General features: G+C 42.2%; 1 protein-coding gene across 8 annotated transcripts in view; it reads left to right on the top strand.

Annotated features, from left to right (window-relative positions):
• zbtb47b (zinc finger and BTB domain containing 47b) overlaps window positions 1-25656 on the top strand; it is a 277731-nt gene that overhangs the window by 138136 nt on the left and 113939 nt on the right. For all 8 annotated transcript variants that reach the window (XM_043690834.1, XM_043690830.1, XM_043690837.1 and 5 more), the window contains one exon: window positions 19048-20436. In XM_043690834.1, the coding sequence (XP_043546769.1) occupies window positions 19129-20436 (1308 nt within the window). In that variant the 5' untranslated portion in view covers window positions 19048-19128. The remainder of the gene's footprint in view (window positions 1-19047; window positions 20437-25656) is intronic.

The raw sequence follows: 25656 nt of genomic DNA, 5'->3' as shown, positions 1-25656 counted from the left end.
TGCTTCCTCCCAGTCCCCCTCACTGTCACCCATCTATCTGCAATCTTTGGAGTTACTACTTCCCTGAAGCTCCGATCTCTGACCCCCTCTGCCTCCCGAATGATCCTAAGTTCATCCAACTCCAGCTCCAGTTCCCTAACACGGTAGGAAGGGTTTAGAGGGATATGGGTCAAGTGTTGACAAATGGGACTAGATTAGGTTAGGATATCTCATCGTCATGGACAGGTTGGATAGAAGGGTCTGTTTCTGTGCTGTACTTCTCTATGACTCTAACTGTATCTGTTGAGGGCACCTGACTGTATTAGACTTCCGATATCTACAATTTGTAGCTTGAAAGCCTGAGAGTAGTCTGGGGCCATTGTGTGTCATTGATACGACTTCTGGGCTAATCTATTGTGAAAACTTCAAAAGGTACACAGGGATTTCTCAAAATTTTATTGTGACTTTTCTGAGCACTGTTGGAATCAGAGTGAAAGCTGATGGCTGTCTGAAATTGGTGAGGTTACTTCAGTTTCTTAAAATGTAAGTATTAATTTCAAATGGTTATGGACATGCTCCATTAACAACCACTTATTTATGTAGTGCCTTTAATATAATGAAACCTTCCAAAGTGTTTCTCAGGGCCATTATTGAGAACAATTTGACATCAAATGATGAAGGGGATATTAGGGCAAATGATCAAATGCATGATCTTAAAGATTAATTTAAAAGGCAGGAAGAGCAGTTTGGGGAAGGAATTTCGAATTCAGTGCCTTGGTATATTAGGGCATGGCTACCAGAATTGGAGCAATGCTGATAACTTGGAAGGTTGTCAACTGGAAAAGGCTCCAGCATTAGCAAGGAGTGAGGCCGTGGAGAGAATTGAAAATGCGAATGAGAAAAATAGTTTTAATATTAATCAAAGTATAACTTCAAAAAGGCAGTAACACCCAAGGTTTGAACAGAACTAGCAACTGATCTTAAATTCAACCAAGTGGTCATCTTTTCTAAGTTATGTAGGTGAGATAATAAGTGCGTTGCACAGAAGAAAAGTAAATCTTTAACTGATTACTTTCTTAAGTAGTAGGAGGCTGAGGTAAAAGAAGTAGGCGACTTGAGAAATATATTTGCATACTGTGGTCGAGACAGTAGTAGTTTGTGGTTTGCAAAGTAAGTATTAGTAGTTTTCCACTGAGGTTTCAGCTGTTGGTTGCAAAACATCCCACACAGTGAACTGTAAAATGTTTGTGTTCTTTTGATCCTGCCCTTTCCCTTTGTATCTTTTCATGCTCAATTTTTGATTTGGCATTTTTGTGAGAATATTTTTGCCAAACCCCATCTTTACACTTGAGATTTAAAGTGTCAAGTAGAAACTCTGTACGAAATTGAATTAAGTGAGTAGTAATGCTGAGATCTGATTTTCCTACCGCTTCGTAACCTGGTCACACATTGATAAGCTTTTGTAATCAGAGATGTGGTTTTGAGAGCTTCAGTGACTGAAATATTGATTGTGCTTGAATTGTTCCAGTTATGGATTACAGAAATCTTCAGAATGGAGTGCACATGATGTTCAACAAAATAGAATCTTGATAAAGGAATGACTTTGTTTGTTTGTTTTCAAGTTGAATGTCAACATATTCAAACAGCCAAATAAAGGTCAGTGTCAAGAATTCGCAAGGTGCAGATACATGGGCAAGATGTATGTGCTTGCAGAACTATTTCTGATTTCTCCTGTCATCTCATCTCCCCAGCATCTTTTTGACCTCCTTTCTATTATCAACTTCGCTTCATTTCAATTTGGGTTGCCTTCAAGTTCCCATCCTCTGACAGTCTAGTTTAAACCCAGACCAATAGTACAACAAATCTCCCTACAAGAATAGCAATCCCAGTACCATTTATGATGTAGCTCATCCAGCTTGTCCAGATCCCACCTTCCCAAGCATGAGTCCCAATTCCACGAATCTGATGTTCTCCCTCCTACATTATTTCTCAAGTTACATATTCAATCAATCACTCCTTCTGTCTTCTGTTTATTGGATGTGCTCTTTAGATATTATGGTTCTTCTTAAATTTTCTTCCTAATTCCCTGAAATCTGCCTTCAAGACATTATCTCTCTCTTCCTACCTATATCACTGGTAGCAATATGGTCCACAACTTCTGCCTGATCACCCTCCCACAGAAGGAAATCCTGCAGCTGTTCTATAACATCCTTTACCTTTTGGAATAATGTTTTGTGCTACGGAAAAGACTATCTGATCTCCTGACTGTGGAATCCTCCATAACTGTTGGTCTTCCATTCTTCTTTCTCCCCTGTACAACTGAGTCACCTGTGGTGCCATGGGCTTGGTTTTGGCTGCACTCTCTTGAGGAACCAGTGTCCTCACCATTTTTCAAAATGAAATACTAATTAGCAAACACAATAGACTTGGGCTCAGAGTACTGTTGCATTACCTAGTTAATTTTCTTAGATTGTGTGATAGTCACCCATTTCTTCTTTGCCAACTTCTAATCTGTGGTGTAACCATGATCCTACACTTGCTATCCAAGTAGACTTCTGCTTTGCAGAAGCATAACAGTGACTCCAGTAGCTGCTCAAGTTCCACAGCCTGAACTCCAGCTTGTGCAGCCAGTGACATTTCCTATAGGTGTACTTGTCAGGGACATGTTGTACGTCTGAGTTGGCGCACATCACAGGACTTGCATTTAACTTTGCCCTTCTGACCTGTCATTCTATAATTCTTAAAAACTTAATTACCCTTAGAATATGAACTTACTATGAACACTTAACATGTTTTCTCAGAAAAAGAGAGGAAAATGTGTCTACAGACTTAAATGCAAACTAAATACTCAAGTCTCACTTTAAAAATCGGAAGTTCTGACCAAGCAGCATCACCAGTAAGCTGCTCTGCCCTTGTGACTTCATGCTGCCAGTGGCATTAGTTGATTTGTGTCGTATTTCTTCTCCCACTCACCTGTAATAGAATCGTAGTCATAGAACACAGAAACAGGCCCTTTGGTCCAACTCGTCCGAACCAACTAGACATCTCCATCTGATTTAAATCCATTTGCCAGCATTTGGCCCATATCCCTCTAAACCCTTCTTATTCATATACCTATCCAGGTATTGTGAACATGACACCTAGGGTCTTCAAAGAAGTGGCTCCTGAGATGGTTGGTTTTAATTATCCATTCATGTTTATAATGCTTCCTCCCCCACTCAAACATTTTATATAAAGATTAGAGTAGTGCTGGAAAAGCACAGCATGTCAGGCAGCATCCAGGGAGCAGGAAAATCGATGTTTCGGGCAAAAGCTCTTCATCAGGATTGAGGCTGGGACCTCGGGGGTGAAGAGAGAAATAGGGAGGTGGGGAGTGGGACTGGGGAGAAGAAAGCTGGGAGTGCAATAAGTGGATGGAAAGGGTAAAGGCACTAGGTCGGAGGGGAGGGTGGAACAGATAGGTGGGAAGGAAGATTGACAGGTGGGACAGGTAATGAGGATGGTGCTGAGCTGGCAGGTTGGAACTGGGGTAAGCTGGGGGAGGGGAAATGAGGAAACTGATGAAGTCCACATTGATGCCTTGGGGTTGAAGGATTCCGAGGCAAGATAAGACATTCTTCCTCCAGGCATCGGATGGTACAGAAGTGGCAATGGAGAAGGTCCAGGACCTGCATACCCTTGGCAGAGGGAGAGGTGAAATGTTCGGCCACGGGGCGTTGGGATTGATTGGTGAGGTGTCCTGTGACCGCAAGAATTGCAAATCCTCCGCCCAGACCTCTCCCCTCACGTCCAACCAAGGCCCCAAAGGAGCCTTCCACATCCATCAAAGCTTCACCTGCACTTCCATACATGTCATTTACTGTACCCGTTACTCCCAATGCGGTGTCCTCTACATTGGGGAGACTGGACGCCTCCTCGCAGAGCACTTCAGGGAACATCTCTGGGACACCCGCATCAATCAACCCCACTGACTCGTTCCGCCATGGAACCCTTTAACCCCATGGCATCGATGTGGACTTCACCAGTTTCCTCATTTCCCCTCTCCCCACTTTACACCAGTTCCAACTTACCAGCTCATGACCTTACCACCTGTCAATCTTTCTTCCCATCTGTCTGCTTCTCTCTCCTCTCCAACTTATCACCTTCACCCCCACCTCTCAGCTACCTTCTCCCCAGTCCCACCCCCACCCCCGAGGTTCCCAGCCCCCTTCCTGATGAAGGGCTTTGGCCCGAAACGTCGATTTTCCTGCACCTCGGATGCTGCCTGACCTGCTGTACTTTTCCAGTATTACTCATCTGCAGTACCCACTTTTGCCTAGATATTTTAGACATCTGACTTTAATCTCTTCCCTCTCTTCCTACCCATTCATAATGCTAGAAATCGCTAGACTTTTGCTGTTGAATTCAGTCTTCCATGCTTTCTTCAAGATCCTTCTTGGAAATAAATTCTCATTTTGTTTTTGGTCAACGGTCCTAATAAATTGCATTTTTCTTGCATATTTGTTTTTTAAACCTCTAGTACATCGGCACTGATGTGAATGTACCATGTGTTGCTGTTACCTTCCACCAGCTGACCACTCCAGCCCAGACTTTAGAAAAGGAGTTGTGAATTCCGGGAGGAGAGAGATTTTCAATTAGTAACCGGTTATGAGTAGCGGACAGGAAAGTGGAGTTGAAGCTGAGATGAGATCAGCCATGATGGTAATAAATGACAGAGCGGACTCCAGGAGCTGAATTCCCTACTGTTGCTCCTGGTTCTTATATTTTAAAACTTACAGGTTGGGAATGGCTCCGTTAGTTTTGAACATTGAACAGTACTGCAAAGGATTAGGCTCTTCGGCCCAGGATGTTGTGCCGAAAATGATGCCAAATTAAACTAATGCCTGCTCCTGGTCTGTATCCCAGTTTAGAAGATAGCAAATGCAACTTTTTTTATACAAAAAGGAGACAGAGAGCAGAAAACTATAGGCCATTTAGCTTAACATCCATAATCGGGAAAATGTTCACTATTATTAAAATGTTAGACGTTTTAAAAGTTATGATAGTAATTAGGAAATCTACCAGAATGTTATCCTTTATCATGAGGAAAATTGAATACAAAAGTGGGGAGAAAAATCCAGAGTTATCATTTCGAGTCTGGTGACCCCTCCTCGGAACCTGAAACATTAACTCTGATTTCTCTCCACAAATGCTGCCAGACTGCTGAGCTTTACCAGGAATTTCTGTTTCTGTTTCTGATTTCGACCCTCTGCAGTTCTTTGTTTTATGAAGGTATGGAGGTCAGGCTTCAGTTATACTGGCCACTGGTGAGACTACATCCAGAGTATAGTGCACAGGATTAGTTATCTTATTTATGGAAGGATCTTGTCGGTAAATCACCACAAGCTACCTTTAATTTGGCTACTTATTAAGACAACTGAGTCCTGAAGCAATAGTTTAAACTTTATTACCTGTAGCAAAATAAGACCCCTCAAGCAAGTTAAACCTTAGCTATTACCTGATTAATGGTGGAATTTAACTAAGATTCCAACCAATGTCTGTCTCTGATGTGATGTGCTGTGTTCTTTGAAATTCTGCCCATGAAGAGTTTTGGTGTTGAATTCTTACACAGTTTCTCATTCTTCAGGTCTGTGGTAGAATATTATTGATCCTTTCAGCCAGAATATTGATCGGTCTTCTGGAGACCGTGAGTTTGCAGCTTGCTTCCTTATCAGAAGGAACTCCTGTTCCTTGTTATATTTGGCCTTAACTGTCTGCTTGAAAGCTCAAGCAGAATTAAGGAATTAACTCCTTAAATTCCCTGTGACATAAGGCAGCCACTTAACAAGCAGATGCCAAACCTCGATTCCTTTTCCCAGTCATCACTAATTGCTTTCGCAAATCCCCTATGTAACGACTTGTCTTTTACAGCTTATTCTAGACACAGTTAGACTGATCCTTTTGTGTGTAACAGTTTATCTTTGTTGATTCTTTTGCTCCATGAACAATTTTTGAAGTTCTGAATTTTAAAATGTTCCAATCTCAACACTTTGGAGGCAGTTCAGAGAATGTTGACTAGGCTACCAACGTGGAGTGAGCGTGTTAGCTTCTGATGAAAAGTTGAATAGGCTAGGTTTCTACCAGCTGGAGTTTTGAAGAATAAGAGGTAACTTGATTGAAACATGTGAGATCATGTGAGGTCTTGGCAGGGTACTGTTCCTTTTACGGGAAAATCTAGAACTAGGTGTCACTGTTTAAAAATCAGGGTTCGCCCATTTAAAACAGAGGGTAGGCAAATGTTTTTGAGGATTGAGTGTCTTTGGAGCTGCCTCTGAAACGGTGATAGAAGTGAGTTCTTGAATATTTTTAAGGCAGAGGTAAGTCGATTCGTGTTAATCATAGGATAAAAGGTCATTGGGAAAGGCAGGAATGTGAATTTAAGCTACAGTCAGATCACCCATGATCTGAATAAGTGGTAGAGCTGGCTTGATTAGTTGAATGGTCTGCTCCTAATTCCTACATTTTTTTTGGTCCTTTGAAAATTGTTTTAGAATAATTTACATCCATTTGGTATGCTTTCCTTTATTGGTCAGAGTATTGAGTTGGGAGGTCATGTTGCGGCTGTACGGGACATTGGTTAGGCCACTTTTGGAATATTGCATGCGATTCTGGTTTCCTTCTTATCGGAAAAATATTGTGAAACTTGAAAGGGTTCAGAAACAATTTACAAGGATGTTGCCAGGGTTGGAGGATTTGAGGTATAGGGAGACGTTGAATAGGCTGGGGCTGTTTTCCCTGAAGCGTCGGAGGCTGAGGAGTGACTTTTATAGAGATTTATAAAATCACGAGGGGCATGGATAGGATAAGTAGACAAAGTCTTTTCCATGGGGTGGGGGAGTCCAGAACTAGAGGGCATAGATTTAGGGTGAGAGGGGAAAGATATAAAGGAGAAGATATAAAAGAGACCTAAGGGGCAACGTTTTCACGCAGAGGGTGGTACGTGTATGAAATGAGCTGCCAGAGGAAGTGCTGGAGGCTAGTACAATTGCAACATTTAAAAGTGATCTGGATGGGTAAATGAATAGAGGAATGTGGGCTGGGTGCTGGCAGGTGGGACTAGATTGGTTTGGGAATATCTGGTCGGCATGGATGGGTTGGACCGAAGGGTCTGTTTCCATGCTGTACATCTCTGACTCTATAAGTCAGATGGATAGGTCCTTGCCTTGTCTCCAAAAATGCAGCACTCTCTCAGCACTGTGTCGTTTGTTTGGATTGGGCATTGAAGACTCTTGATTCAACAAGTTGTCAGGCAAGCCAAGGCTGGCGTTTAAATATCTAGTAGTTGCTTGGTACTGCTCTCACTTAGCTGACCACCGTTCCAGTGAAAAACAAATTGTTTTTTGCAGTAATTGATAAATCCTTTTCTCTGGAAGATTGTGCTTTTAATGATGAATAGTAGCTCTTATTTCAGATTTGCACTAGTAGTGTTTTTACCATTTCTTTTCTCTAACTTTTTTTTTAAACAAAGTTTTTACTCCGCTTTTGCATGGGTTATTGAAAATGCATTCTTCTGCTGGGAATCATCTCGAGACTTTCAAAAGTGCAGATAGTTCAAAACCGAGTGCAAGCACTTCCTACATTGTGTGTCAGCTTCAAATCATGTAGATTAGATTACTTACAGTGTGGAAACAGGCCCTTCGGCCCAACAAGTCCACACCGCCCCGCCGAAGCGCAACCCACCCATATCCCTACTTGTACCCCTTACCTAACACTACGGGCAATTTAGCATGGCCAATTCACCTGACCTGCACATCTTTGGACTGTGGGAGGAAACCGGAGCACCTGGAGGAAACCCACGCAGACACGGGGAGAACGTGCAAACTCCACACAGTCAGTCGCCTGAGGCGGGAATGATCCCGGGTCTCTGGCGCTGTGAGGCAGCAGTGCTAACCACTGTGCCACCGTGCCGCCCCTTAGCTGACCACTGTATATATTCTGCATCCCAGCCTTTCTGTTCAGAGTTTGAGGAAGAGAGTGGTGTGAGTTGAGTGATGCACATTTGGATATATGTTCAAACATTCAAAGGACAGATGTCATTCCAGATTGTAATTGCAAGTATGAAACATTTTGGTGACCATCCCAGTTTAAGGTGGCATAGAGTTTCATCCTCTAAGTTTGGGCTTTGTTGGTAGAAAGTTTTGAGTTGTAAAAATTATTTTATTTTATTAAAATACTGGCAGTGGCATAACTTTTAACAGCATCAAGAAACTTAACTGGTTCAAGTTAATGTTGAATTAATTGTGATGATCCCTTTTCTGTGTAGAAATATTTATTTAATTAATAAGCAAGGTTTGATAGCTAACCATGGTAACATCTGCTTAATATTTACTTTTGCATTGTGTAACAGTTATCTACTGTTCTAAACCGATATTGCATTATTAGCTAATATTGTGGTACTCAGCAGTTAGATTTGTAACCCATTTAACATGTCCCATCCCCAGCAGCAGGTAGTTAATATGAATAATTCAAAACTAATCTTACTTGAAACGCGTAACACGACTTTACAAAATGATCACATTAGGTGTAAAACAATGAATAATTTCACACTGCTTGTGTCTAGAACATGATGAACTCCTATCTTAAATGATCTAATTTTCAACTTTCTAGAATCAATAATTATCAGCTTCAAATGAAGAGCATAAAGCTAATCTCTTTCAAGAAGTAAAAGAGAGCAAATGGGAGCAAAGTAAGAATGGGGCAAAAATCTCTGATTGTCAAAAATCATTTTGTTCAGAATAAAAGATATTTGAGAAGGAATAGTCACAGGCACTTCAATGGACAAAAGGAACAGTCAAGAAGGTAAGACCATAAGACATAGGAACAGAAAGTAGGCCGTTTGTCCCATGAGTCTGCTCGGCCATTCAATTATGGTTAGAGACAAAAAAACTGCAGATGCTGGAATTGAACGTAGACAGGCAGTAGGTTGGAAGAACACAGCAAGCCAGGCAGCATCAGGAGGTAGAGAAGTCGCCATCCCCAGTCCTGAAACGTTGACTTCTCTACTTCCTGATGCTACCTGGCTTACTGTGTCCTTCCAGCCTACTGCCTGTCTACCTCTGGCCATTCAGTTTTGGCTGATAAGTTTCTCAAGTCCATTATCCTGCTTTCTCCCTATAACCTTTGATCCCCTTGACATTTAAGAACCAAACTATCTCTGTCCTAAAGATAGGGTAGGAACTGGCCCAGATATTTGGGAAGAAGATCTGACAGATGAATGACCAGATTGAGTGTTTGTTTTAAACTCTGAGATGATTAGAGAACAGTCTGGAGATATTGCCACGAGAACAATACACAAAATAAGGTAAATGAGCTTGTGGTGTAGATCGAAATCGGCAGGTATGATGTGTTCGGCATCACTGAGACGTGGCTGCAAGTGAATTAGGCTTGACACACGCACCAAACAACCCCACCGCCCTGTGGCCAAACACTTCAACTCCCTCTCCCACTCTGCCACAGACATGCAAATCCTGGGCCGCATCAACCACCAAATTCTAGCCACCCAACAGCTGTAGGAAGAACACCTACTCTCCCGCCCTCCACCTATTATGGATAGTCTAAGCTTCTAGATTGCTCGTCCAGTAACAAAACAAGAAACATTAGAAGTAAGAGCAGGAGAAAGCTGTTCAGTCTCTGAAGCCTCCCCCACTGTTAGGTTCCCTTCTTGAGATTCTTACACACTACTGTAATATGCCAACTTCTGTGAACTACTCCGCAATTTATTTCAGTAAGTACAAGCTTTTATAGGATCACAAACCTCCTTTTGCAATGCTTGCAGAACGTGTCAAGCGAGGCTGATTGACTACATAAGTTCCCTTTTTCAATGATTTGAGACACCACCCGCGCCCTCCATCTCTTACAAGAATTCCGTTTCCCTGGCCCCCAACGCCTCATCTTCACCATGGATATCCAATCCCTCTACACCTCCATCCACCATGACTAGGGCCTCCAAGTCCTCCGTTTCTTCCTCTCCCAACGTCTCCAACAGTACCCTTCCACCGACATTCTCATTCGTTTGGCCGAACTGGTCCTCACCCTTCACAATTTCTCCTTTGAATCCTCCCACTTCCTCCAGACCAAAGGGGTAGCCATGGGCACCCGTATGGGCCCCAGCTATGCCTGTCTCTTTGTTGGCTACGTAGAACAGTCCATCTTCTGCAGTTACACCAGCACCACTCCCCAACTCTTCCTCCGCTACATTGATGACTGCATTGGTGCCACCTTGTCCTCCCGCGCGGAGGTTGAGCAATTCATCAACTTCACCAACACATTCCACCCCGACCTTAAATTCACCTGGACCATCTCTGACACCTCTCTCCCCTTCCTGGACCTCTCTATCTCCATTAATGATGACCGACTTGACACTGACATTTTTTTACAAACCCACCGACTCCCACAGCTACCTGGATTACACCTCTTCCCACCCTACCTCCTGCAAAAATGCCATCCCGTATTCCCAATTCCTCCACCTCTGCCGTATCTCCTCCCAGGAGGACCAGTTCCACCACAGAACACACCAGATGGCCTCCTTCTTTATTTCCCTTCCCACGTGGTTAAAGATGCCCTCCAACGCATCTTGTCCACATCACGCCCCTCCGCCCTCAAACCCCACCCCTCCAACTGTAACAAGGACAGAACCCCCCCCCCGGTGCTCATCTTCCACCCTACCAATCTTTGCATAAACCACATCATCCCTTGACATTTCCGCCACCTCCAAACGGACCTCACCACCAGGGATATATTCCCTCCCCACCCATTTCCACTTGCCACAAAGACCGTTCCCTCTGTGACTACCTGGTCAGGTCCACGTCCCACAACCCACCCTCCCGTCCTGGCACCTTCCCTTGCCACCTCAGGAATTGGAAAACCTGCGCCCACACCACCTCCCTCACCTCCATCCAAGGCCCCAAAGGAGCCTTCCACATCCATCAAAATTTTACCTGCACATCTTCCAATATAATTAATGTATCCGTTGCTCCTGATGCGGCGTCCTCTACATTGGGGAGAATAGACGCCTCCTAGCAGAGCGCTTTAGGGAACATCTCTGGGACACCCGCACCAATCAATCACACCGCCTTGTGGCCCAACATTTCAACTCCCCCCTCCCACTCAGCCGAGGACATGGAGGTCCTGGGCTGCCTCTGCCGCCGCTCCCTCACCACCTGACACCTGGAGGAAGAACGCCTCATCTTCTGCCTCGGAACACTTCAACCCCATGGCACCAATGCGAAGTTCACCAGTTTCCTCATTTTCCCTTCCCCACCTCACCCCAGTTCCAACCTTCCAGCTCAGCACCGTCCCCATGACCTGTCCTACCTGCCTATCTTCCTTTCCATCTATCCACTCCACCCTCCTCTCTGATCTATCACCTCCATCCCCACCCCCATTCACCCATTGTACTCTAAGCTACTTTCTCCCCACCCCCACCCTCCTCTCATTTATCTCTCCACTCTGCAGGCACCCTGCCTGTATTCTTGATGAAGGGCTTTTGCCCAAAACGTTGATTTTCCTGCTCATCGGATGCTGCCTGACCTGCTGTGCTTTTCCAGCACCACTCTAATCCAGTCAATGGTAGGGGCCTAGGTAATGTTGGCAAACAGAGGCACCTAAAGGTTCAAGTACATAGTTCTTTGAATGTTGTACTACAGGTAGACAGGTGGTTAAGGCATGCTTGCCTTCATCGACCTGACCATTGAGTATAGGAGTTGGGTCATCAAGTTGAGATTGTACAAGATGTTGGTGAGCCCACTTTTGGAATACTGTGGACAGTTCTTGTCACTCTGCTATAGGAATGATATTATTAAATTGGAGAAGAATCAGAGAAGATTTACCAGGATGTTTGAGTTTGAGTTATAAGGAGAGGAGGATAGCCTGAGGCTTCTCACTGGAGTGTGAGATTGAGGGGTGGTCTTATAGAGGATTATAAAATCATGAGGGGAATAGGTAAAGTGAATGGTAAAAGTCTTTTCCCTAAGCTGGGGAAGGTCAAAACTAGGAGCATATTTTTAAGGTGAGAGGAGAAAGATTTAAAAGGGACCTGAGGGGCATTTTTCTTTTTTTGTGCAGATAGTGGTGCATGTATGGAATGAACTGGTAGAGGAAGTGGTTGATGCAGGTACATTTACAATGTTAAAAAGACGTTTGGACAGGTACATGAATCAGAAAGGTTTGAAGGGATATGGGCCAAACACAGGGAAGTGGGGCTAGTTGAGTTTAGGAAACTTGGTTGGCATGGACGAGTTGGACAGAAGAATCTGTTTCTGTGCTGTATGACTCTAAAAGTTTGCTTTGTTCTAATTCATTTTCATTGTCTTATGCTGAATTTAAGACATTTACTGGGCTTAACCAACAAAGCTGAATATTATTTCTAAGTAGCAGAGGAGGTGAAAATAGGATTACATTGTAAATTCAGCCACAAGGTTTTCTCTGTTGCTACTGAATATGAAACAAAGTTAATTCCTAAAACTTCAAAAAGTTACAAATAAGTATTCAAAAATGGAAGGGCAAACTACTCCAGATGCTGGAAATACACAACCGACCCAGCATCCTCTATGGAGAAAGAAAAGGAGTTTGAGGTTTTCTATTAAAGATCACAGACCTAAAGAGCACTAACTGTGTTTTCCTTTGCATAGATGCTTGACTCCCAGTGTTTTATTTTCTACTTTTGACGTTATTATTTTTATTTAGTACATATCCACGCACAGTAAATATCATTACTGTTTTAGTCTTATTACTTGAAATGTAGTATCTTTCTTTGCATATATTGCTAGACTGCTGAATGTTTTAGCAATTTCAGTTTTTATTTCAGACTTCCCGGCATCTGCATTATTTTGCTTTGCTTTTATTACTCTGCTTTCACCTGTTTTGTAAAATGGACAACTGTGTTTCTCAGCCATGGGGAAAATCTAAAAAGCTGAAGAGCATGTTGAGGGCAGTCTCTGGTAGACACTGGGTGCCTGCGTGAGCCAGGAGGATCAGGATTACTTGGTCTCAGCTCTTCAAGCTCTCCTGGAATCAGGAATTAGAACTTTTGGTTCTATGGCCTACTTCCATTGTACCCAACCCTGTTAGTCCGACTGTCTGCTGGACGGGACTCAGCGTCTTATGACCCTCGCTGTGTGGAGTTAAACCCTCAACCCACTCCTATATCATTTACTGCTCTATATAATCAGACTGGCACAATATTCCATTGATATCTCAATGAATGGCATCACCACAGAGCCAAATCTCAGTACCTTTCAGCTTGATATCACATCATAGCATGGTACCACACAGAATGAGGTCATATGGCTCATTGTGCTTGTGCCAGCTCTTTGAAAAAGCTGTCCAATTAATGCAAAAATTCCATGTCTGTGGTACCTTGTCCTATTTATAACAGAGCCTGCTGGGTGCACATTGGTCTCAGCAGCACTTAGATACCCACTAGAACGCTACCAAACTTGATGGAGATGGTATTCTTTATTTTGAAGGACGAGCAAGAAAATTCAATGTGAGCCATTTGTCTGAAGTCTTCCACCACCATCACCAAACCTCTCCGATAAACCTGCAAACTTTTGGCTAGTTACAAAATAATTTTATGATTTTATGAAAAATACTATTGAATTTGTGCCTACCAAGCTTCAGGCAGTGCATTGCAGACATCTAATTTTTCAGAAAATATCCTTGTTTCTCCCTTCATTCTTTCGCCAATGAAATTCATATCCCTCAGTCACTGATTCCTCTGCTGGAAGCATTTCATATTATTTACAATAACAGTATGTTTCATATTTTTGAGTGCCTCTGTTGGCCTTCAACCTCCTCTGTTCTAAGACACTAAATCCCAGTTTTTATTAGGCTTACCAAGTTCCTCTTGGCATTCTGGTAAATTTTCTTAAAATTCTTGTCTGAGATCTTGACAATCTTCCTAAGTGCAGTGCTCAGGATGCATCATGTTTGTCAATTTCCAAGCCTGTATCAATTAGCATCAACACTGTACATGGAGTAGGCACCCTTGAGAGGGTTTACGTTTGAAACTCAGCATGTTAGCAGGAACAGTAACATCAGTTTAGATGGTCCTTGCACTCATGGTATGTGCTGGTTAGCTACGTTGTCCTGAGGAAAATAATACCTTGCTTCACAGTGAAAGCAGACATCAATTTTCTTTCTTCTTTCTATTGATTGAAACTTTTTAAGTTACTATTGCTAGTAGTCAGTTTCATAAACTATTTTCATCCATTTCATAATCATGTATCGATTGGATAATCAAAACCAGTGTTGACAAAAATACTAGGCGGTCAGTAAATGTACAGAATACTGATTGACCTGGACAGAGTAGATGTTGGGAAGATGCTCCTCTTGGTAGGAGAGACTAGGATGCCGAGGGCAAGAGTGAAGGGAAGACTTTTTAGAACGGAGATGAGAAACGTCTTCAGCCAGAGAGTGGTAAATCTGTAGAATTCATTGCCACAGAAGGCTGTGGAGGCCAGGTCATTGGGTATATTTAAGACTGAGATAGGTTCTTGGGTAGCCAGTGTTACGGGGAGAAAGCGGGAGAATGGGGTTGAGAAACTTATCAGCCATGATTGAATGGTGGAGCAGATGGGGTCATTGGCTTATTTTCTGCTGTGATGTCTTATGATTTTATGGTAATGTGATTGGGAGATTTTAAAAGAAAACGGCCTTATTACACATGCTTGAAAGGCTGTATGTCTGACAGCTAAAGGTGATGATTTTGGGTATTGATTCAACAGAAGTGTATTAATATTCAGAATGTTATCACTGGTAAATAATCTTGATTTTTCACAACATTTGAAATTCTTTTTGTCTGCCATCAATACATAGGTGTGTTGCACATTGAAAATTAAGAGCACAAGTAGGTCATTCAGCACTTCCAACTGCTACATGGTTTTATAAACTCCTGGCTGATGTTATTGTGGCCTCAACTCTTCCATTGCTATCCATGTGCCCTTTGATTCTTTTGATCATCAAGAATATCCCTAACTCGACATGAAAAATACACTCATTTCATGATTACAAAACACAATGTGGTGTTAATTATGCCGTACTTCAATATTGTTTTATCAATTTTTAAAATTATAAACTGCTAGCATTACATATCAGTTGACATTTTACATATTGTCACATTGTATTTAAAAATGCAAATATTAGATTCCCTACAGAATGGATACAGGCCATTTGGCCCAACAAATCCACACTGACCCTCTGAAGAGTAACCCATCCCCCTACCCTGTATTTACCCCTGACTAACGGGCAATTTAGCGTAGCCAATTCACATAACCTTCATATTTTTGGATTGTGGGAGGAAACCGGAGTACCCGGAGGAAACCCACGCAGACACAGGCAGAATGTGCAAACTCCACACAGCCAGTTGCCGAGCCTGGAATCGCAGCAGTGCTAACCACTGAACCACTGTGCCGCCTATTATTAAGCTTCTCCAGAAATCCACCTTATCAGAAATGGGATGGACAATGGCAGAGATGTTTTGAAACTCTTATGTTTATTATTTGAGTTAGCAGAAGGCCAAATGTTTAAATTTAGATAATACTGTAGGAAGTGCAGGGAAATAAAACTTGTGAATTTACCCAGTAAGTTGCAAGGAATTTACTGTTTTTCCTGATAAAGAAAACAAAGTATTTTTTCCAGAAATACTCAAGATGCATATATTTCTCATCAACCTGTTCAGCGGTATTATCACCCACATCTGGAGCAAGTGAAATGTGAACCCAGGACTCTTGGCTCAAAGGCAGGAACACTACCACTGCACCTGAAGAGCCCTTGATATGTTTTCTGGTTGACCATGAAGTTTATATTTGCTTTTTCTATAGTACCTGAATGTACTGTGCTTCAATTTAGTTAATTTGTAAGTAAACCTCTAAACATAGCATCTATCGGTATGAAAGTGAGTTTAATAGCATGAAGACTTTAGTCTGGAATCATTTGGCAACAAAGTTGCGCTCCATAGTCCAATGATTATAGGATCCTGGATGCAAAACTCTATCTCTTCACATACTATCAGAGGTTTAGATAAATGTGTGTTGTTGCATTTTGGTAAGTCAAATCAGGGCAGGACTTACAGACTTAATTGTACGTTCCTGGGGAGTGTTGCTGAACAAAGAGACCCTGGAGTCACAAGTAGACAGGATACTGAAGAAGGCATTTGGTACACACCTTTATTGGTCAGTGCATTGAGTATAGTAATTGGGATATCATGTTGCAGCTGTACAGGACATTGGATAGGCCGCTTTTGCTTGCATTCAATTCTGGTCTCTTTTGCTGTAGGAAGACTGTGAAACTTGAAAGGGTTCAGAAAAAAATTACAAAGATGTTTCCAGGGCTGGAAGTATTGAAAGCTGAACATGCTGAGGAGTGGCCTTTATAGCGGTTTATAAAATCATGAGGGGAATGGTTGGGCTGAGGTTAAGGGAGTGTGCTGGCCAATATGTATCCGTCAGTCAATATCACAGTCTGGTTGTCATCAAATTACTGTAGGAGCTTACTGAGTATAAATTGATTGCTGCATCTTCCTACATTATAGAAGTGACTACGCAAAACTGTCTGGCTGAAAAATGCTTTGGGTCATTCTGTCATTGTGAAAAGTTCTTTCAGATTTATAGACATTTAGAGCACAGGAAGAGAGAATTTGGCCCGTCATGTCCTCTAAACAAAAATCTGACTCCATTAATCCCATTTTTCATTTATCGGTGCATAGTCCTGGAAACTATGGCAGCACAAATAAATGCCTAAATACTGTATGTAGGTTATGAGAGTTTCTGACTGAACCATCCTTTTGAGCAGTGAATTCTGGACTCTCAGCAAGCTCTGAGCCTAAATTTCTCCTCGACCCTCCTCTGAGCTTCAACTTCTTACCTTAAATCTATGTCTCCTGGTAACAGACCCATTTATTAAGAAAGAAGTGTCTTTCTATCTATGCCCCTCAATCTTACGCAAATCTATCAGGTCTCCTCTTGACTGTCAACTCCAAGTAAAACAGCCCTAGCCTATCCCATCTTTCCTCATGGCTCAGAGCCTCCAGCCCAGCTAAATCTGGTAAATCTCCTCTCGACAGCACTCTTGTGCAATCCCATCCTTCCATAATATGGTGACCAGAACTCATGTAGTATTCCTGTTGTGACCTAATTAACATATTTTACAGCTCCAAAACAACTTCATTTTCTATTCCGTGCCTCCCATATCCCATATGTCGTCATAACCATATCATTGACCTGCTGTGCTACTCTCAGAGATTTGTGGATGTGCACACCAAAGTTTCTCTGATCTTCGCTACTTTCCAGGGTTCTGCCATTCATGCCATAATCTCATGCATTATTCGCCCTCCCGTAAGTGCATTACCTCACTTCTCCGGTTGAATTCCATTTGCCACTTCTCTGCCCAGAACTACTAATATTTCACAGACTTGCACTTGATATGTACACCTGTATTATCTTTTTCCAATGTGAAGACTGAGGCTAACTAGCAATTGACTATCCTAGCTATCATCTTTGCAAAAGAAAATTACATGCACGATACAGTTTGTTGTTTTCCAATATTGCTTTACGGTAATACCGGGAACAAAAGGTTTATAAAAACCTTTGAATTAGAATTCCTTTATCTTTATTCAAACAGTGGTTGTCTGTGTAACTGGATGAATAGGCTTGGTCAAGTAGAGGGGATTTAATTTTGACCTGGTGGAGTTAGCTGTTAACCCAAGACATTTCATTGAAATTTTTATTTGAGCACCTTGTCAAACGAGTCCATTGATATAGCATGGTTCTTCTTGGCTGGATGCAGGAGGTTATAGCTGGAGCAACATGTAAAACGTACTGTACAATCTGCAGCAAAATAATTTACATTGCTAAAAGTATAGAAGAAAATAGTGCAAGTTGTTCTGACTTGTATGAAGCCTTTTATTTTGAGCAATTGGGTTAACATAAAGGAGCAGTGGATGATTCCAGATTTCCTTATCTAATGTAATGAAAGCAGGGGACCTGACATCTCGGACACATTTTGTCATTGAGTTTAATGTCTCTTGAAAGATACCTCCTGAAAATGTTGTGTTAATCAACAGTTTAAATAAACTTTTAATAAATCCAGTCTAATTTAGCAATTAATTTATTTTTAGTGCATGCTTAAAGTAGTGTCTTGTATGTTTGTGTAGAGGTCCTCACTTTGAGGGTAGCAAGGATACTATGATTAGTAAAGGATCGTACAGAATAAGCCTGTTTCGACTCAATAGTCCTGAGCTTCCCTCAGCATCCTGACTTGGGTCAAGTAAAATCAATGGAGGATCCTGTCTTCTATGTGGGTGTGCCCTAGTAGATGTATAACCCTCCAATAACCACATTACAAAATAGCCGCCTGGTTCCTGTTTCAAATGACTTCTGATGGCATGGTGGCACACGTGGTTAGCACTGCTGCCTCACAGGCGACTGACTGTGTGGAGTTTGCACATTCTCCCCGTGTCTGCGTGGGTTTCCTCCGGGTGCTCCGGTTTCCTCCCACAGTCCAAAAATGTGTGGGTTAGGTGAATTGGCCATGCTAAATTGCCTATAGTGTTAGGTGAAGGGGTAAATGTAGGGGAATGGGTCTGGGTGGGTTGCACTTTGTCGGGTCGGTGTGGATTTGTTGGACCGAAGGGCCTGTTTCCACACTAAGTAATCTAATCTAATCTAATCTAATTTAATCTGGTTGAGCCAACTCAGACCTTGAAAGTCATGGCACTATATGCCAATAAGAAGATTTTTGTGTTTGAGGTGAGGAGGAGACATTAAAACAATTGCAAGGATTTAATGAGCAAAACAAACCCATATTATGGACGAGTTGGGATGAATGTCCTAATTCCCATCTGTGTAATTTGTAAATCGTCAGTTCCTTTGGTCAGATTTACATTAGAAGAATGCTGTTGGTCACTTTTCAAAGTTGTCATTAATTGTCAAAGCTTTCGGATTATTAGAAAGTCTGTCTCCCAGCATTTTAAAAAAAAACTTTTATACACCTACCAAGTTTTGATGGTTTTATTTTCCTTTTTTTTTTCAGCTGATAGTTGAAAAGACCACTGACTACCCTTCCACTGAGTATTCTCTGGTGGAGGATGTTGCCCTCCACTTTACTTGTTTGATGGACAGACTGAATGAGCAGCGCCTGTTTCAACCAGACTTATGTGATGTAGACATTGTATTGGTGCGCCAGAAGAACACGTTTCCTGCTCACAAAGGCGTGCTCGCGGCCTACAGTCAATTCTTTCACTCGCTTTTCACACAAAACAAGCAGCTTCAACGTGTTGAACTTTCGCTAGAAGCTCTGACATCGCAAGGGTTTCAGCAAATCCTGAACTTTATCTATACATCAAAGCTGCTAGTAAATGCCTGCAATGTGCAGGATGTGCTGAATGCTGCTGCAGTTCTACAGATGAATGATATTGCCACTTCCTGTCAAGAATTAATAGATAGTCGGTCCTTAAACTTGACGACAGTGGCTAGCGATATGTCAAAGCAGGAAAATCGCAGCAATCCCCTTGGCTCTCAGTTTTATCGTGAGATAAAGCAGGAGGTGGATTCACATCCTAAAATCTATGCTAGAGAGGGCAACAATCCATACTCTGTACGTGTGGAGGACAACACTGGGAAACAACATTCACCAATCCAGCCAAATCAGCAGTATTACAAGGAGGAGAATGATGACCAAACAGTGTGCAAGATTGAGGGAGATACGGAACAATTGGATAACGATTCGGACAGTAGGGGTTCATATAATCGGGAACAGATCATTGTGGAGGTTAACCTTAATAACCAGACTCTGAATGTTTCTAAAGGGGCCGAGGGCATGTCTTCACCTTCAGAAGCTACGGCTGTATTAGGTAGGTGTCCTGAGGATGAAGAGGAAGATGACGAAGAGGATGATGACGACGATGATGAGGAAGAAGAAGAGGAGGATGATGATGACAATGCTGATGGGGATGAAGAGGAAGAGGATGATGAAGATGTCACTGAGGAAGAGGAAGAGGATGAAGAAGGTGAAGAAAGTGATGAAGATGTGAATGAAGGGGGTGATAACTCTGATACTCCAGAAGTCAAGACTGAAAGTGGGCAAACAACCCGACGAACATCAAGAGCTTTGACTGCTTCCAAAGGCTCAACTCCTCCAGCTCCAAGCCGGTCACGGAGACAGGCCAAACATGAAGTGAGCACTCGAGGTCGGAAGCGAAAGAAAGATTCTGATGGCTCAAATCAGAAGGTGAAAATTGAAGAGAAACAGCACTTCCCTTGCAAAAAGTGCCCCCGCGTGTTCAATAATCGCTGGTACTTAGAGAAGCACATGAATGTCACGCACAGCCGCATGCAGATCTGTGATAAGTGTGGCAAGCGATTTGTACTGGAAAGTGAGCTGTCGCTACATCACCAGACTGACTGTGAGAAGAGTATTCAGGTAGGTCATTGATTTTCATTCATAATCTTAATTAAAATCAACAAATAACACTTGGGTTAAAAGCTGGGTTTAAAAACTAGCTAATATCCCTTCATCATATTTGACACTTTTGGAACCAGCTTCCAAAAATCTAATCCCAGTTTGGGAATGAGTGCTTAAGACATATTACCAACCCAGAAAAGGCAGTTAGCAACTTATAAACTTATACTCTGAGTTTTGGCTAATCTCCATACTACAGTTGTTTTGTAGAGAATAGTAATTACGTTTCATGCACTTTATTGTTGCAAGTTTTCTGGTCAAAAAGTAATTGAAATTTAAATTACTTCCCCAACTTGCATGGTATTTTTGGGTCAAAATCAATTAATACTAATATAACTGAAAATGAGTAGTGACTGACCATTCAACAGCATTTTCTGTTTAGGATACAGCACTGAAAGATCAGCATTTTAGAGGATTTTAAGGCTTGAGGTGAACTAGCAGAGTGCGCCATTAAGGATTTAATAATGCCAATGCAAATTTAAAGTTGTGGCTATTGGAGCATCAGGAGCCATTGAGCAAGTACAAAATAGAACTGTACAGCACAGGAACAGGCCCTTTGGCCCACCATCTCTGCACTGGCCTTGTTGCTATTCTAAACTAATCACATCACATGCACGTGTTCTGTGTCCATCTATTCCCTGCCTGTTTGTGTCTGTCTAAATACCTGTTAAACTTTGCTATCATATCTGCTTCTGCCACCTCCAAGGACAGAAATCTGCCACCCTCTGTGTAAAAAAAACAAAAAACACTTTGCCTCTCATATGTCCTTTAACCTTGCCCCCTCTCATCTTAAACCTACAATGAAACACCGGAAGGAAGTGTAGGGAGAGGAGTACTTTCAGTCTCGCTAGCATGTTCTGCCATTTGAATATATCCTGACTCCTGTCTACTCAACCATATGGACTGCCATGGTACCACCTCAAGCCATTTGTGGCTGAAACTCTCATCCATTACATGGTCATCTTAGTCCAGCGCTCTCCTGTCAAACGTTCCAACATCCCCAGTCTGCTCATCTGAAAACATCTTATCCTGTTTCTTGAGGAAATGAGAAATCTGGAATCTTTGTCTGCTAAAAGAATGTGCGGTCAATTATGATTTTCAAGACCAGGTTCTATAAAGAGATATGGAACAGACATGGGATTTTGGGGAGGATGGTATTCAGCAGCATTACCATTAATAGCTTAGACTCTTGTTCAGCAACAGAATTAATCTACTTCCATCTTAAAAGTATACGATGACTCTGCCTTCATGCTGCTCAGATAGAGTTCCAAACTTGCACAGCACTGAGAAAACATTTCACCCCATCTCATCCTAAACCTATGAACCCTAATTTTCAAAGTTCCTCTAATTCTGGATTCACCCACAGAAGAAGCTTCAAGACCATTTAAGAACTCATACATTTCAATCAAGTCTCCCCTTGCTTTTCTAAACTCCAATGGAGACAGGTCCAGTCTGTCTAACCTTTCCTCATTGGCTAACCCCCTCATTTCAGTTATCAATTTGATAAACCTCCTCTGAAATGCCTCCAACACATTTACATTCTTCTTTAAGTAAAAAGATCAAAACAGAATGCAGTATTCAAGATGTGGTTTCATCAATGCCCTGTCTAACTAAAGGATAATTGGTTAAAAGAATCAAAACGTATGGGACAAAAACTGGAACCGTACGGAGTTGGATGTTGAGCATGATCCTATTGAATGGTGGAATTGGCTTGAAGAGCTGAATGGCATTCTGCTCCTATTTTCTGTGCTACTGTAACATCCTTAGTTTTAAGAGGAGTTGAATACACAGAATAGCCTTCCTTTAGCTGCATTAATCCAAAGTATTGAATATTTTCAAGAATATTTTTTGGGACTGAAGGGAGTAAACCATATGGGGCAAAAGCTGGGGTGGGGTGGGGTCAGCTATGAATAACAGATCAGGCTCAAAGGGCTGCATGGCCTATTCCTGCTCCTAGTTTATATGTTTAATTATTTGCTGAACCTGCAAAATAGCTTTGTGTGACTCATACACCTGCCACCTACATCAGAGGTGTTAAGGCACAAATGGAGGCTATTTGACCAATTATGTGCACACTGGTTCTTCAAGTGAGCATCATTATCTACTGCCAGTCTCCTGCTTTCTCCCTGTACCCTTGCACATTACTTCTATCCAAATAATTATCCAGTATCTTCAAATCAACCTGCTTCCACTACACATCCAGGCAATGCATTCCATACTTTAATTATTTGCTGAGTGAAAAAGCTTTTTTCTCATGTGCATGTACAAATCATTTTAAATGGGTGTCTTCTTAATCATAGAATTTTATAGTATAGGAGAAGGCCTTTCGTCCCATTGTATCTGCTCTGGCTCCTGAAAGAGCTATCCCGCTAGTCCCATTCTTGAGGCCTGTCACTTTGTCACTTTCTAATATTTATCCAGCTCTCCTTTTGAAATGTCATATACAATCTGCCTCCACTCTGCCAAGCAGGAGGCTGGAGGAACGCAGCAAGCCAGGCAGCATCAGATGGTGGAGAAGTGAACATTTTGGCTTCTCCACCTCCTGATGCTGTTTGGTTTGCTGTGTTCCTCCAGCCTCCTGCTTGTCTACTTTGGATGTCAACATCTGCAGTTTTGTCTCCATCACTCTGCCAGGCAGAGCATTCCAAATCCTAACAATTCTGAGTAAAGAAGTTTCTCCTCATCTCACTGCTAGCACTCCTGCTGACAATTGTGAAATTATGTCAGTAACTAGGGGATATACTAACTAATGGAAGCAGAATACCCTTCTTTATTCTGTTCAAATTGTTCATATTTTGAACACCTCAATAAAGTCACTTCTTGACCTTCTCTGCTCCAAGGAGAGTAAGCCCAATTTCTCTATTCTTTCCTTGTATCCAAAATCCTTCATTGCTGGTATCATTCAGTAAATCTCTTTTGAATTGTCTCCCAGATTTTAACATTCTTCCGTAAATAAGGTGTCCAGAACTGAACACAATCCTTTTACAAGCTGAAATAGTTTATCCCTATCTATTTGATCCAGTCCCCTCCATGATTTTGAAAACCTCTGTCAGGTCGTCACTGAATCATCATCTGTTCAAGAAGAAATATCTCAAATTCATCAGTGATCTCATAACTGAAATTTCTCCTCCTTGGAGCCATGCTGAGAAATTTCTTCTGCAGTCGCTTCAATGCATTCGCATCCTCCTTATAATTGTAAAATCCAAAGAGGTACACAATACATTTGAACATCTTCACTTTTTCCCAAGTTGTACTCACACTGCCAGATTATTACTTAACAACTCAACCTATCTAACTATCAGCAACCTCCTTTTCTTCCCTTCAAGACCTATTTTCTCAACTATTGTGGTGTCATCTGCAGATCTAGCTACCTCATGCAGGACATTGATATTAATAGTAAGAAGTTGAGGCCCTAGCAGAGACCTTGATGGACTCCACTTATAGCTGATCTGAGTTTTCCAGTTCTGTTTTGGCTGATGGAGGGCAGTCATCTCAGCTCCAGTGTATCTCTGCAGTAGTTCATTGGGATACTGTCCTTGGCCCAACCTTTTTCAGCAACTTCATCCATGACCTTTCCTCCATCATAAGGACAGAAGTAGAAGTGTTTTTTTTAATTCAATCTTAGGATGAAGGTGTTGCTGGCTAAGCCAACATTAATTGCCCATCCCTACTTGCCCAGAGGCAGTTAAGAGTCAGCTACGTTACTGTGGCTCTGGAGTCAACTGTCAGCCAGATTGATTTAAGGAAAGTAGATCACAGCAGGTCAGGTAGCAGTGCCATTCCTGATGATGGGCTTTTGCCTGAAATGTCGATTCCTCTGCTCCTCGGATGGTGCCTGACCTGCTGTGCATTTCCAGCACCACACTTTCGACTCTGATCTCCAGCATCTGCAGTCCTCACTTTTGCCTAAGGATGGCAGATTCCTTCCCAAAAGGGCACTAGTGAACCAAATGGGTTTTCCCAACAATTGACCATGGATTTGCAGCCATCTTAGTTCCAGATTTTGCTGAGTTCCAATTACACCATCTGTTGTGGTGGGATTTGAACCTGGGTCCCCAGAACATTACCTTGGTCTCTGGATTGACAGTCTACTGATAATAACACTTGGCCATTGATTGTGCCATGTTCAGCACCATCTGTAACTCCTCAGATACTGAAGCTTATATTGAAATGCAACAAGATCTGGGCAGTATCCAGGCTTGGGCTGACAGGGGATCCTGATGAAGGACTTGTGCCCGAAACATTGACTCTCCTGCTTCTTGGAACTGCCTGACTTGATGCGCTTTTCCAGTGCCACACCTTTTGACTCTGACAAGTGATAAGTAACATTTGCACCACACAAATGCCAGGCATTGGCCATCTCCAATAAGAGACAATCGAACCACTGCCCCTTGACATTCAGTCGTATTACCATCATTGAATCCCTCACTATCAACATTCTGGAGGTTACCGTTCACCAGAAATTCGACAAGACTTGCCACATTAATACAGTAGCTAATGGAGCAGGTCAGAAGCTAGGAATACTGCAGTGAGTAACTTAGCTCACTACTCCCCAAAGCCTGTCTACCATCTATAAGGCATATGTAAAAAGTGTGATATAATACTCCCCACTTGCCTGGATGAATGCAGCTCCAACAACACTTAAGAAGCTTGACACCATCCAGGACAAAGCAGCCCACTTAATTTGCACCATATCCGCAAACATCCATTCCCTCCACCACCAACGCTCAGTAGCAGCATTGTGTATTCTACAAAATGTGCTGCAGACATTCACCCAAGATGCTCAGTCAGCACAGTACAAGCTCCATGACCACTTCCATATAGAAGGACAAGAATAGCAGATACTTGGGACAATCGCTATCTGTAAGTTTCCCTCCAAGCCACACTCCATCCTGATTTGGAAATAGATCACTATTCTGTCACTGTCACTGATTCAAAATCCTGGAAATCCCTCCCTTAGGACATTGTGGTCAACCCACAGCATGTGGATGACTGTGGTTCAAGAAGGCAGCTCATAAAATAACTTTTATAAAGGTTATTCACGTCACCCATGATTATTGCCATCCCTTTAACATTAGCAGTGAATATTTGATAGAAAATATAAACTCGGTACTGGAGTAGGCCATTCAAGCCTGCTCTACCATTCAGTGTGATCATGATTTATTCTCTCTCGGTGCCGTA

The sequence above is a fragment of the Chiloscyllium plagiosum genome, chromosome 5, assembly GCF_004010195.1.
Source record: "Chiloscyllium plagiosum isolate BGI_BamShark_2017 chromosome 5, ASM401019v2, whole genome shotgun sequence".
Lineage (NCBI taxonomy): Eukaryota > Metazoa > Chordata > Chondrichthyes > Orectolobiformes > Hemiscylliidae > Chiloscyllium > Chiloscyllium plagiosum.
Note: the sequence above shows the minus strand (reverse complement) of the source record. Positions and strands in the feature narration are given on the sequence as shown.